The sequence below is a fragment of the Etheostoma cragini genome, chromosome 3 (assembly GCF_013103735.1).
Source record: "Etheostoma cragini isolate CJK2018 chromosome 3, CSU_Ecrag_1.0, whole genome shotgun sequence".
Taxonomy (NCBI): Eukaryota; Metazoa; Chordata; class Actinopteri; order Perciformes; family Percidae; genus Etheostoma; species Etheostoma cragini.
The window spans coordinates 15,400,582-15,411,240 of NC_048409.1; the positions used below are offsets into that span (position 1 = coordinate 15,400,582).

The 10,659-nt window shown below is 38.1% G+C and overlaps 2 protein-coding genes and 1 long non-coding RNA gene across 4 annotated transcripts; 1 reads left to right on the forward strand and 2 right to left on the reverse strand.

Annotated features, from left to right (window-relative positions):
- Positions 1–1,881: 1,881 nt before the first annotated feature.
- Positions 1,882–5,276, reverse strand: trappc6bl (trafficking protein particle complex 6b-like). The gene is made up of 7 exons (XM_034865887.1): positions 5,023–5,276; positions 4,604–4,701; positions 4,302–4,369; positions 4,044–4,161; positions 3,686–3,769; positions 3,306–3,399; positions 1,882–3,043 (listed from the first exon to the last, which is right to left on the reverse strand). The coding sequence occupies exons 2-7, from the start codon at positions 4,697–4,699 to the stop codon at positions 3,012–3,014; spliced, it is 492 nt and encodes a 163-aa protein (XP_034721778.1). The 5' UTR covers positions 4,700–4,701; positions 5,023–5,276; the 3' UTR covers positions 1,882–3,011.
- Positions 5,277–5,413: 137 nt separating this feature from the next.
- bloc1s3 (biogenesis of lysosomal organelles complex-1, subunit 3) lies at positions 5,414–7,421 on the forward strand. Of its 2 annotated transcripts, none has more exons than XM_034865881.1 (5): positions 5,414–5,572; positions 5,691–5,809; positions 5,944–6,130; positions 6,360–6,460; positions 6,661–7,421. In XM_034865881.1, the coding sequence occupies exons 2-5, from the start codon at positions 5,696–5,698 to the stop codon at positions 6,844–6,846; spliced, it is 588 nt and encodes a 195-aa protein (XP_034721772.1). In that variant the 5' UTR covers positions 5,414–5,572; positions 5,691–5,695; the 3' UTR covers positions 6,847–7,421. The 2 variants fall into 2 exon arrangements, with proteins under 2 accessions (XP_034721772.1, XP_034721773.1); XM_034865882.1 differs by having other exon boundaries at positions 5,423–5,470; positions 5,694–5,809.
- Positions 7,422–7,518: 97 nt separating this feature from the next.
- LOC117940747 lies at positions 7,519–9,453 on the reverse strand. Its single transcript, XR_004655811.1, has 2 exons — positions 9,125–9,453; positions 7,519–8,142 (listed from the first exon to the last, which is right to left on the reverse strand). It is a non-coding gene; the product is annotated as an uncharacterized LOC117940747 (long non-coding RNA).
- Positions 9,454–10,659: the final 1,206 nt, after the last annotated feature.

Below are 10,659 nucleotides of genomic sequence, written 5' to 3' on the forward strand. Positions count from 1 at the left end.
AAACATAGCTGACCATGCATCAGGTGGAATCATTTACCCCAATCAGAGGCTATATATGCTGCCTTCCTAGCTTTGTTCCTTCTTTTTCACCACAACGTGTGCTTCTTAGAAGAAAAAAAACAGACAGAAAGAGGCAAGTGAAGAATCTAAATTGCATCTGCCTACTGAATACTCTGCTTTAACTGCCAATCTGCTAACTGCATCTCATTCATGCTAACATCAATGGAGTCAACTCTCCAGTGTTTCCCTATAGCAGGCTTCTTGTAAAAAATCTGCAAACACAATCCTAAATAACCCTGATGACATCCCAAAAATATATATCTGCCTGTGTATATTATCTGCTGTGTTTAAAGACGTTTAGAGTTAGTGCTTAATTGAATAAACTTTGTTTATGTATGTGAATGAGAAGTTGTCCACATCATTACAAACACACACAATCCTGCTGCGATGTTGTCATTCATAATAGCCATTATGTCTAATTTTCAATAAAATACCAAGGCCAGGGTTTCTCCTAGTAGGGTGAAATACAAATTACATGGTGCGTATAATACCGGCAGTAATTACTGTTGTCAGCAGTAAAAGCAAATATGAAAAGTAGCACCCACGCAGCAGTTTTTCAGGCCTGAGCCTGAGCGAGAGACACATGGGAGTGCGTAAAATGCATAAAGTTACATGCAAAGAGCTTTGTTGTGTAGAACTAGTACACTGATAGCAGTAGAGTACTGGAACAAAGTCAGGGATACTTCACTAGAGCAGAGACCAAAAAACAAAAGCAGAGTGAGTACCATAATACACTACAGCAATAATGTCCACGTGGCACCATACCGAAATGTAACTATAATGAAAATCTAGAGGGATTAAAATATATAGTGTAAAATATTGTACCAAATCTGATGATGGATTTGACAGAACCTGGGTAAACATATTGTGAACACTAACTTAACTCAGATTAACCATGGTTTGCTTGAAAAGCTGAGTCTGTCGGACAGAACTTTGATTCTAAATCTCGGAAGTGCAGTGCGCTCACGTACAGTAGAGCCTCTTAATACAAAGCTCATGATATGGATCAACAACATGAAAGAAATAGTAACTTAAGCAGGGATGATGGGAAATGGAACTACTGCTGCTACTAATGCACACGGGGAATGTGTTATGCAGAGGAGTAGTAAAAAAGGTCACTTCTATTTACATAAGAACAATATAACTAAACTCTTCAGTGTGTATCATGTTCTTTACAGTGTCATTTAGAAGTTAGAAGTCTTGAATTCATGCCACATTATTTTTAAAATAGAAAATAGATGTTTTAAATATTATGACTAAAAATACCATGCAAAGAAGAATAGGCAAAGGGTATATACACGTTTTGTGTTTTCAACAATAAATTAAATCAATAACAGATATTTAACTAATTGATGAAAGGAATTGCAACACCTCTGACACACTATTTAGAATTACTTCATTGTTAGAAAGGATTGTGTTGCACAAAAAATAAATATACAAGGCATTGTACAGCTAAGTGTGTTTATCTACAGGTAGTCCCATGTTCCGGACAAACACAGACTACATCAAAAAGACAAACCAGAGAGAACAAGGCAAAACAGACGAGGAGACAGTGGGAAGAACTTTGCAAAGTGTTAAAGTAATACTCCTGAAAATAATGACAGCCTTGTATGTCCCTCTAGTGGCACAAAGAGACCACAGCATCTACTGGTGAGATGAATGTCTTTTTCCCCTTACCAGTATTAATCGTGTTGTCTTTTATTGATTACAAGTCCTGGTTTTTGTGGCGTTTGTCTCACAACAGTATTGTTCAATTTAGGGAAAATATTAATGTGAGTAAAATGAAACAATTAGAACAACCAGAACAAACTTACAGCTTCGCAGTTTTGAACTTTTTTTAGGACTCATATTTAAAGAGACTTTTATTAAAAGCATTAACAAATGTAACCCAGAGATCCATGTGAAATGATTTCAAAAAACCATATAACACCTTCCAAACACCTTTGCAGCTTACTCTACGCTTGGAAAATCTCAATACCACATAGTACACATTGATGCTGTTCAAAAAGACAAAAAATGTACACTTTAGTACAAAAAATGATCTTTTAACCCAGTTTGAGTGGTCAACCCTGAAAAGTGATATTACTACATAAAAACAGAGCAGTGCTCAGAAACTGTTATCACACCGATAATAAAACATAATTAGACTCACATTCCTGTACCAATGACTTATTCTATATTTGCACTTTTGCCTTTTAATTAACCAAAATTCCAAAGATCAGCGGCATACATGAAACACCCAGCTCCTAAAGGCAATCTGCTACAAGGCAGAGCAAAGCACCAGGAACAGGTTAAGTATTCCGTGTCTGCAGAGAAACAAGTGTTGAACAATGAATCTGATGTGTCAGGTGTAATTATTTCCAAAGGCTCGCCAGCTATTATCTTGATGGCTGCTAAAAGAGATGTTATGGCAGTCGATGTCTTATCCTAAATTACTTTTCATTCTCAATTATTTCTTAGGCAGTCCTCTCAATTTGGGCATTTGCCATTGCAACACAATACAAAGAATATGAAATTACCTTGTGATTGACTATACATTCACATTATTGTATTAACATCGCTGACAGTTAATACTTCTTTTCAAGGTTTGGCCCAGTGCCAGGCTCCACTTGTTTCAGGAAAACTAAAGTTGAGAACATTATACACTGTTTTAATCAAATAAGAAATAAAGTCATGATGATTAAACACATGAAAATGCTAAAGAAACTAAACAAATCTTGTTCTGTGTCAAAGTTCGACATGTAAAGGGTTAGCCCGGGCTAAGCCCTCCTGTCACAGGTACCTGGTTGTCAGCAGAACCAGGCTAATCCTGTCTGACCCAGTTGTGGAAACCAGGGAGATGTTTGATTCCCTCTGTGGTTGGACTGGAACTACCATCCTCTCTTTAGGATTAAAGGAGCCCCACAGGGCCATGTTCATCAGCTCCAGGGTAGCAGAGAGGATCAGGTTGGTCACAACTTCTGGATCACCACTTGAAACTTACCTGGCATGACAAAATGAAGGGGAGGTGAAACATGTGTGTGAATCTTAACAGAGGTACTCAAACATTGATAACAAAATTAGGTACATTAGTCAAGGAAAACTCAAGAATCTCATGTACATGTCCTGACCCACTTGACCACATCACCATTCTGACACCTTGCATAAGTAACAACAGTTTGGCAACTATCCGATGAGCCTGTTATATTATCTCGCTTTTTCACAAAACAAAGAGAATCAGGGACTGGTATTCTGGTAGTACTTACAGGATGGCATAACGGAGACCTCGGCTGTCACCACGCTGTCAAGACCAAGGTTAGACAGAGCTCCTCTCACCACGCCACACGAAAAAGCGAGGTACTGAGAGTAAACACACACAAATGCAAATTAGCAAAAGCTAAAATAAGATGGAGTCTGAGAGATAAAGCATTCAATATGAAATTATATTTTGTGGCAATACTGTTACGCAACAGGGACGCCAAGTATCCATTTTTTACTTTATCAATTACACATGAGAATATCACTTTTTGGTACTAGAGTAATACAATCAATTGCTTTTCAGTCCACTAGATGGAAAACTGAAGTGAGATGAACAAACAGACAATAGATCACTAGAAGGAATATGAGAGAGAGAGAAAACACTAACCTTAGGAGCCTGATCCAGGTACTGTTTTCCACTGGAGAGCTGAGTCAGTAGAGAAAACTTGTTGTCCTGCAGGACATAGGTACCCTATGGTAGAAAATAAATGTATGTAATAACCCTTGTAACAAACAATAACAGATTGTAACCAACACTGAATATGCTTCTGTATATATTAATTTCCTTTCATTCAGAGGGAATTTAAGTAAGCTATGACCGTAATTGAGTTTTACTGAAGAATAGGACACTCTAAGCTCTTCGTTGCCATAACTATCTTCGATATCTATTACAAACTAAGTCACATTTTCACAAAAGAGACTGGAATTCCTGTTGGTGGAAAGACTACTCTCAACTTTTATTTTACCTGATGGTTTGTTCTGAGGTTGTCAACCTGCCTCCTGAACACCTTTGTCCAGAAGTCTTTACAGACAAACTTCATTACATCCAACTCATCCTTGAAGCTGGGAGAGTCCCTGGTCAACCTAGACAGAGCAAACATCCACACAGGCACGCAAAATGAGTGAGGATGCAAGTCATATAACATCTCTGTGCGTGTGTGCGTGTGTGTGTGTGTGTGTGTGTGTGTGTGTGTGTGTGTGTGTGTGTGTGGTTGCCCGTCTACCTTTCAATGAGTCCTTGTCCCACCCTGAAACCCATGCTTTCAAGGACAGAAACACAGACAGCTCTGTCCTGAAGAGAAAAAATGCAAGCTGTTTACTGGCTCATTCATTTCTGTGTTAGTACGATAACGTTATGTCATGTAATATGGCCATGTTAAAGCTACACTATTATATTGTAATAGAATCATCTGGTGTGTTTCAAGGTGATTACAAATCACAATGTAGCTAACTTTAGGCTAATATTTTTCTAACGCTATATATTATGTCTCAGATGATGATTGAACCATGCCTTTATGGAACACACCTTGTTGTCCATTTCTCCTTTACTGGGTTGCTGCTCCCTGTAGATGTGTGACACGATCTCCATATGGAGAAAGTCAAACAGAGACTCGTCTGCCATTCCTGACAAACACACATACGTGATTATACAGCCCAATATAACTATTTAACTTACCTACGATAGCTAGTGGTGCTTCAAACAACAAAATCAACAGTAACGCTAGCTAAACATGTAAACACTTAACGGTGCTAGCGTTAGCTTCATAGCTAGCGCCAGATAGCTGACATTAGTGTTGTTTGCGGTCCACTGTCCAAGTCTAATTTTGCCCTTTGTCGGCATATGACAGAGGATGAGGACAATAAGCATAACCCATACATGTGTATATTACATATCTTAGAGTAATCTAAATAAATTAAACATAGTAAACAGTTATTTTACTGTACCTGTCAACTGAATGTAAGCTATACGAAGTAAACACAACCCTGCTTTCTGGGTTGAACTCGATATTTCTACCAGGGTATACCTTTAGATTCACATAGGCGGAGTTAGCGGGAGTTAACCCATAACGTGAAAACGCACCCGGTAGTGGCGGATTATAGTCCACCACAACAATAAAAAGAAAACATACATCTAGTGATAGAACATGCTGTTCTCATATGGAGGACATCAATAAACATGTTGATTGTGGTGGCTTTGTTAGCTAACTAAGCCTGTCCGAACTTTACGTTGAAGTCGGCGTACGCCGATTTCATTACAAACACACCCTTGCATGGGGTTGGCGTGTCTTCCAATCCCGGTATGAGACGTAAAATGTCACGTGACATCACAGCTCAGAAAACAGCCACTTCCTCACTGCTCATGTGATTTGTGTTTTGTTTCATCACAGCAAAGGTTTGACAGTTTTGGGGTTTTTGGACTGTATATTTGAGCATTTAGCTTTTAGCTTATTTTATGTTATATATTCTTGTTGAGCTAACTGGAACACTATTTAGCTACAGCAACAATCTAAAACGTTACCCTTTTTCAGTGTAGCTAACGACATTTTATTTTGTGTGTGTGTGTGTGTGTGTGTGTGTGTGTGTGTGTGTGTGTGTGTGTGTGTGTGTGTGTGTAGTCATGTCCAGCGGGTACCAGATAGTGGTGCAGGGCGAGGCCTCTGAGACAGACTCTGATGATGAAGTCTACATCACCTCCATGACCGCTCCCCAAACTGCCACAGTCGGTGCTAAGGTTGTCTTGCATGACGTGTGTGTTGGAGGGTGACATTAAGATAAAAGTGTGTTTCCAAAAGCATCAACTAATATCTGCACCCCTCCTGACATTAATCTACAATCTGCTTTGTCTGTGCTATCTATCTGGGATAGGTTCCTGGGGAGGCGTCTGAAACAGACAGTGAGGATGAGGAGAAGCAGGCGGGCCGAGCCTCCTCACTGAGCCAGGAGAGCGCTCAGATACTCAGGAGAGACCTGCCTCCTCTTATCGTGGTTAGACACCATCCTGATATACAGTCGGTAGTGGAAGACAAGCCAAGTCCCACACACAGTTCACAAGGTGAGGAATGCCTTATTGCAACGTAACAATTAGAATAATTAATATCCAAATCTTAATACTGATTGTGTGACAGAATTAGTCTCAGCTGCTCCTATTCTTTATGCATTTCAGTGTTTGGCATTTCTTGTCATATTTCAACATATTTGTCATGTATGGTTTCAATCAAAATAGGGGACAATGCAATGGATGTTTAGCTCTGGGTCATTTTAGTATTTAATTCTGTTTCCAGGTGACACCCTTTTGCAACAGAAGCTGCAGGAATCTAACAGCTTGCTGTATTCTGACGTGGGACAGACACTACGGCAGGTTTATGGCAGTGCCAGTAGAGAGGTACGAAGATGTGTTTGACCCCGAACACTTATTGTCAAACATATGAATTAGGACTACAAAGGTCTCCCAAAATGCCCTTTTAGACTGCATCATTACCACAGAGACAACTGCTGTATTCTATGATAAGCATCATGTAACAGCTAATTGGTTGTGTTTGTAATGCCTTCATTTGAGTTTTTTTCTGATTGCTTGTGTGAAAGGTGAACAGTGCAACAGCTCAGCTGAATACTTCGCAGAGCGCCATCATCAATGCCTCCCACAGCATAAGGTTAATCCTAGATGACCTGAAGGCTGTGTCCGAGAAGATCGACATCATCACCAGCTGTCAAATACTGCCTGATATTAACATCAGTACTCCATATAATTATACTGCTCCTGTACCTTAAAGAAGCACATTAATATATATTTATTTAAAATATACAAATTGTCACGGGTATGTTTTCATTTAATATCAGAGAGTAGAATTCAAAATGGAAAAAAACGGCTTTACTTCATTGTTTACAAACAATTTATGTATATTTAGCAATCACACACTTAATATGTATTTGTCTGGCAAGATTCTCCGTCCTTGTGTCTGGAACTCTGGGATATATCTGTCAAGAGACGATGTTCTGTCATCCTGTGTTTTGCAGCTGTCCTCCAGGGTTTCACTTTGACATAGAACATAGGAAAATATTTGCAATATCAATTTTCTTTCCTGCAGTTCTTTGTAAAATACCACAGCATAATCCTTTGAACCCTTGTATGATGATTTTTATAAGGCATATCCTTTTCTGTCTTTGCTGTTTTTTTCTGGCTCCCTGTGATAGGTCAAGGATGCAGACTTGTGTAAGTTTCTCCTGCTATCATTCAAATGTTTGGTTATTTTTTTCAGTTTGTTAAAATTGTAAAATATATGCAACTAAATAATAAAAAAATGGCCATGTTGGTAAACCTGAATGCTGTTAGAGGTTTTTAGATGTGTTGACTGCTATCAGAAAAAAGTATCTCCAGAGTTGTAATTCTGCCCTGGTTCATTGATGTGGCTTTGAATGAAAGTACTGTAAATGTGGTGATAATTTAAAATGTATTGGTTATACTTTAATTTTCAGGAAACAATGGCAACAATCAGAAAACTAACATACATTGCATCCATATTGCGGATACAATAGAAAAAAGAAAGAAAGTTACTGTAGTTAACACAGAAATCAACAACGCATGCAATTTGCCCAGTGTTGTCCAAATGTCTCACCTTTTGGAAAAGGACTTTAACTTTGAGGTTAACTAATCACAGTTACAAACCCAACTACAAAGGTCGGTTGTATCAGATTGGACAAATATAATGAAAAAAAACTATCCTCAACACTAACAACATAAGAGAATGTGATTTGGCCGGTCTATGACTAAAACACTCTTGTGTTCACAGCATCCCGTTCCTTCCTTCTTGTTGTCCTTGTAGCCATCCATCAAGTAGGCGACATCCCATTTATACATCTGTCCATTCCATCCAAAAGTCAACAGCTTCCCAGTAAAGCTATACAGTCTGTGTAGGCATGTCAGATAGGTGTGTAGATATACACCAACACCACCACCAGCAGGTTGAGAACTGTGCCCACAATACCGGCGATGCCAAGCATGTCCTCAAGGTCCACCTTCCATCTGTCCTTTCCCCCTTTAGGAAGTATGCTGACGGGATCGGCCACCTGAAAGAGAGACAGAGAGACATGTGCAGTGTGTGGCTAGTGTGTGCAATTTCCATGCACTCAAAGCAGAAATTGGTAATTTGTTTTAAGTGTCTTGACATGTTTAAGCCACCTGATGGCGCCATCAATAAAGACATGACAATTTACACTCACATAACACTAAACTGTATCTGTTCTGGTGTCTTCTCTGCTGAACACGTTCTATGAGCCCACGTTTGCAGTTAAGTCCATATCTGCACACCTTTAATGTCCACAATTATGTGCAATACATGTATTATGTCTAATGCAGTGGAAGAAGTACTGAGATATTTTATTTACATGAAAGTAGCAATACCATGGTGTAGAATCAGTCTGGTTTAAGTAAAAGCCGTCAATTCAAATTATACTTAAGTGAACGTACAAAAGTATTAAGTCCCAAAAGTTAAAGTACTCATTACACAGAATGGCCCATTTTAGAATAATGTATATTATTGGATTACAATTATTGATGCGTTTATCAGTACATCACTTTAATGTTGCAGCTAGAAAAGGTGTGGTTAATTCAAATTCATCATAATTATCATAATAAATAATCATCATTTATTTGTTGATTATTTTCAGAATTAATAATCTGAATCTGCAAAGTATGTTATCAAATAATGCATTGGAGTAAAAAGTACAATATTTCCCTCTGAACTAAGTATTAACTGAATATGGAATTACTGAAGAAAAATTCTAATTTTAATTCAAGTACAGTACATGAATAAATGTACTTTACGTTACTTTTCACCACTGATTTAATGTAATACACAGTTTAATTTAAATGTATAAATTTACAGACACATGATAGTGAGAGATGTTCTTCAATATGTATTTCTATGTAATATAATGATATAGTGACAATATTGTGATGAAAAGTGTTCCAACCATTAGGTATTTGGAAGTAAAGAAAGAGAGTAATCTTTTCTCTGATGAGCTGAGTATTACTTACTCTGAAATTTACCTTTTTGCTGTTTTTCTTTCCTGTGTCCTTCCTTGGCTCCTTTGGCTCCATTTCTCCTGCTAAACTCACTCAGTGCAGTAAAAACTACTTAAGCCTTACGGTAATCCTGTTCAGTCCCAAAACAAATATATCCAAATATTCAAAGGGATGATGTCAGGCAGGACTTTGTGCAGCAACCACTCTCCGAGTTAAAGTCTTCTTTATCTTCTCTCGGGGCTCCACAGACCCACAGGTCTGTAATAAATGGGAGAATAAATGGATGCTGTTTTGTTTTGCTGTACGGCTCATGGCACAGACACTAGGCCAAGAAACCGCCCCACTGCCAAGTCACTATTTCTATGTCATGACAATATTGTTGGCTCATAGCTGCCTCCGTGTGCGTGTTTCTATGTGGATTAAAGAGGCCGCAAACACGTGGTAATGTCACTAGTGCCTTCTTATTTGTGTGTATGTGTGTGTGTGCATTCTAATTGTTGCCGTGTCCTTAAATGAGATTGGTAAGATGTGCCACATGGTATCTGAGGGGTGTTTGTTTGTGTGTGTGTTAGTGTGTGTGTCTGTGTGTGTGGAGGCAAATTGAAAGCCTTTTGTGTAGATAAAAAAAACTCCCAGTAGACATTTATACCTAAATCTATCAGCCACTGTCATGTCAAACTGCTCTAGTTTCATTTAGGTAATTAGTTTCCTTTTTATATTATTGTTCATTGTTCAGTAAAATTAAACTAAACACATTAGACATTACACTGTGTAATACGCATACACAGTTCAGTGCTGATTCAGTGTCTGCCATTGTAGGTCCTTGATAATAGAGATTCACTGAGGCTTCATTACAGGCAAAGCTGAGGAGTAGAAGTGAGGTGTTAGTGGTGAAGCTCCCTCAGGCCATTTGTCATTGAGTACCACTACATTAGTCCATGCACGTGATAATTTGACTTAATTAGCCTGTAAGATATATATAAAACATATTTTTTTGTAATTTTAGGTCTAGGAAAGAAAAAAATCATTCAAAATTGCTGGAGCTTACAGCAATTAAAAAAGAGGGTTAAATAATGAGCCATATTGAACAGTTGGAAGTAAACAAGTTATATTAATAGTTTTCGCGTGTGCTCCAAGAAACATCTACCAAATGATGACACATTTAGTACAGATGTTATAGAAATTGGGAAATAATTGGCTAAGACCCCAATTCAATGCAAAAAAATCCATGTAGTTGCCAGTTTATACGCTAAAACTATTTCAGTATAATACGACAGTCCTGCAATAAATTATATCTAATGAAGGTCATACTGTTTCTTGTTTAAACTGTTTAGAAAGGGGATGTTTAAACTATAAGATCATTTTGGAATTTGTGGTGCTGATGAATTGTAATGTGTTTCACTGACAGGTGTTTTTATTATGTTGGGCTCCATTTACATATATCAATGAAGGTAGGTTAAACAACAGTTCAGTTGCACAACAAAACCTCCAAAAAGATCATTACGTTCATTTAACAGCTCTCTAAACCAGCATTTATTGCAAGACTGTTGTGTTAGACT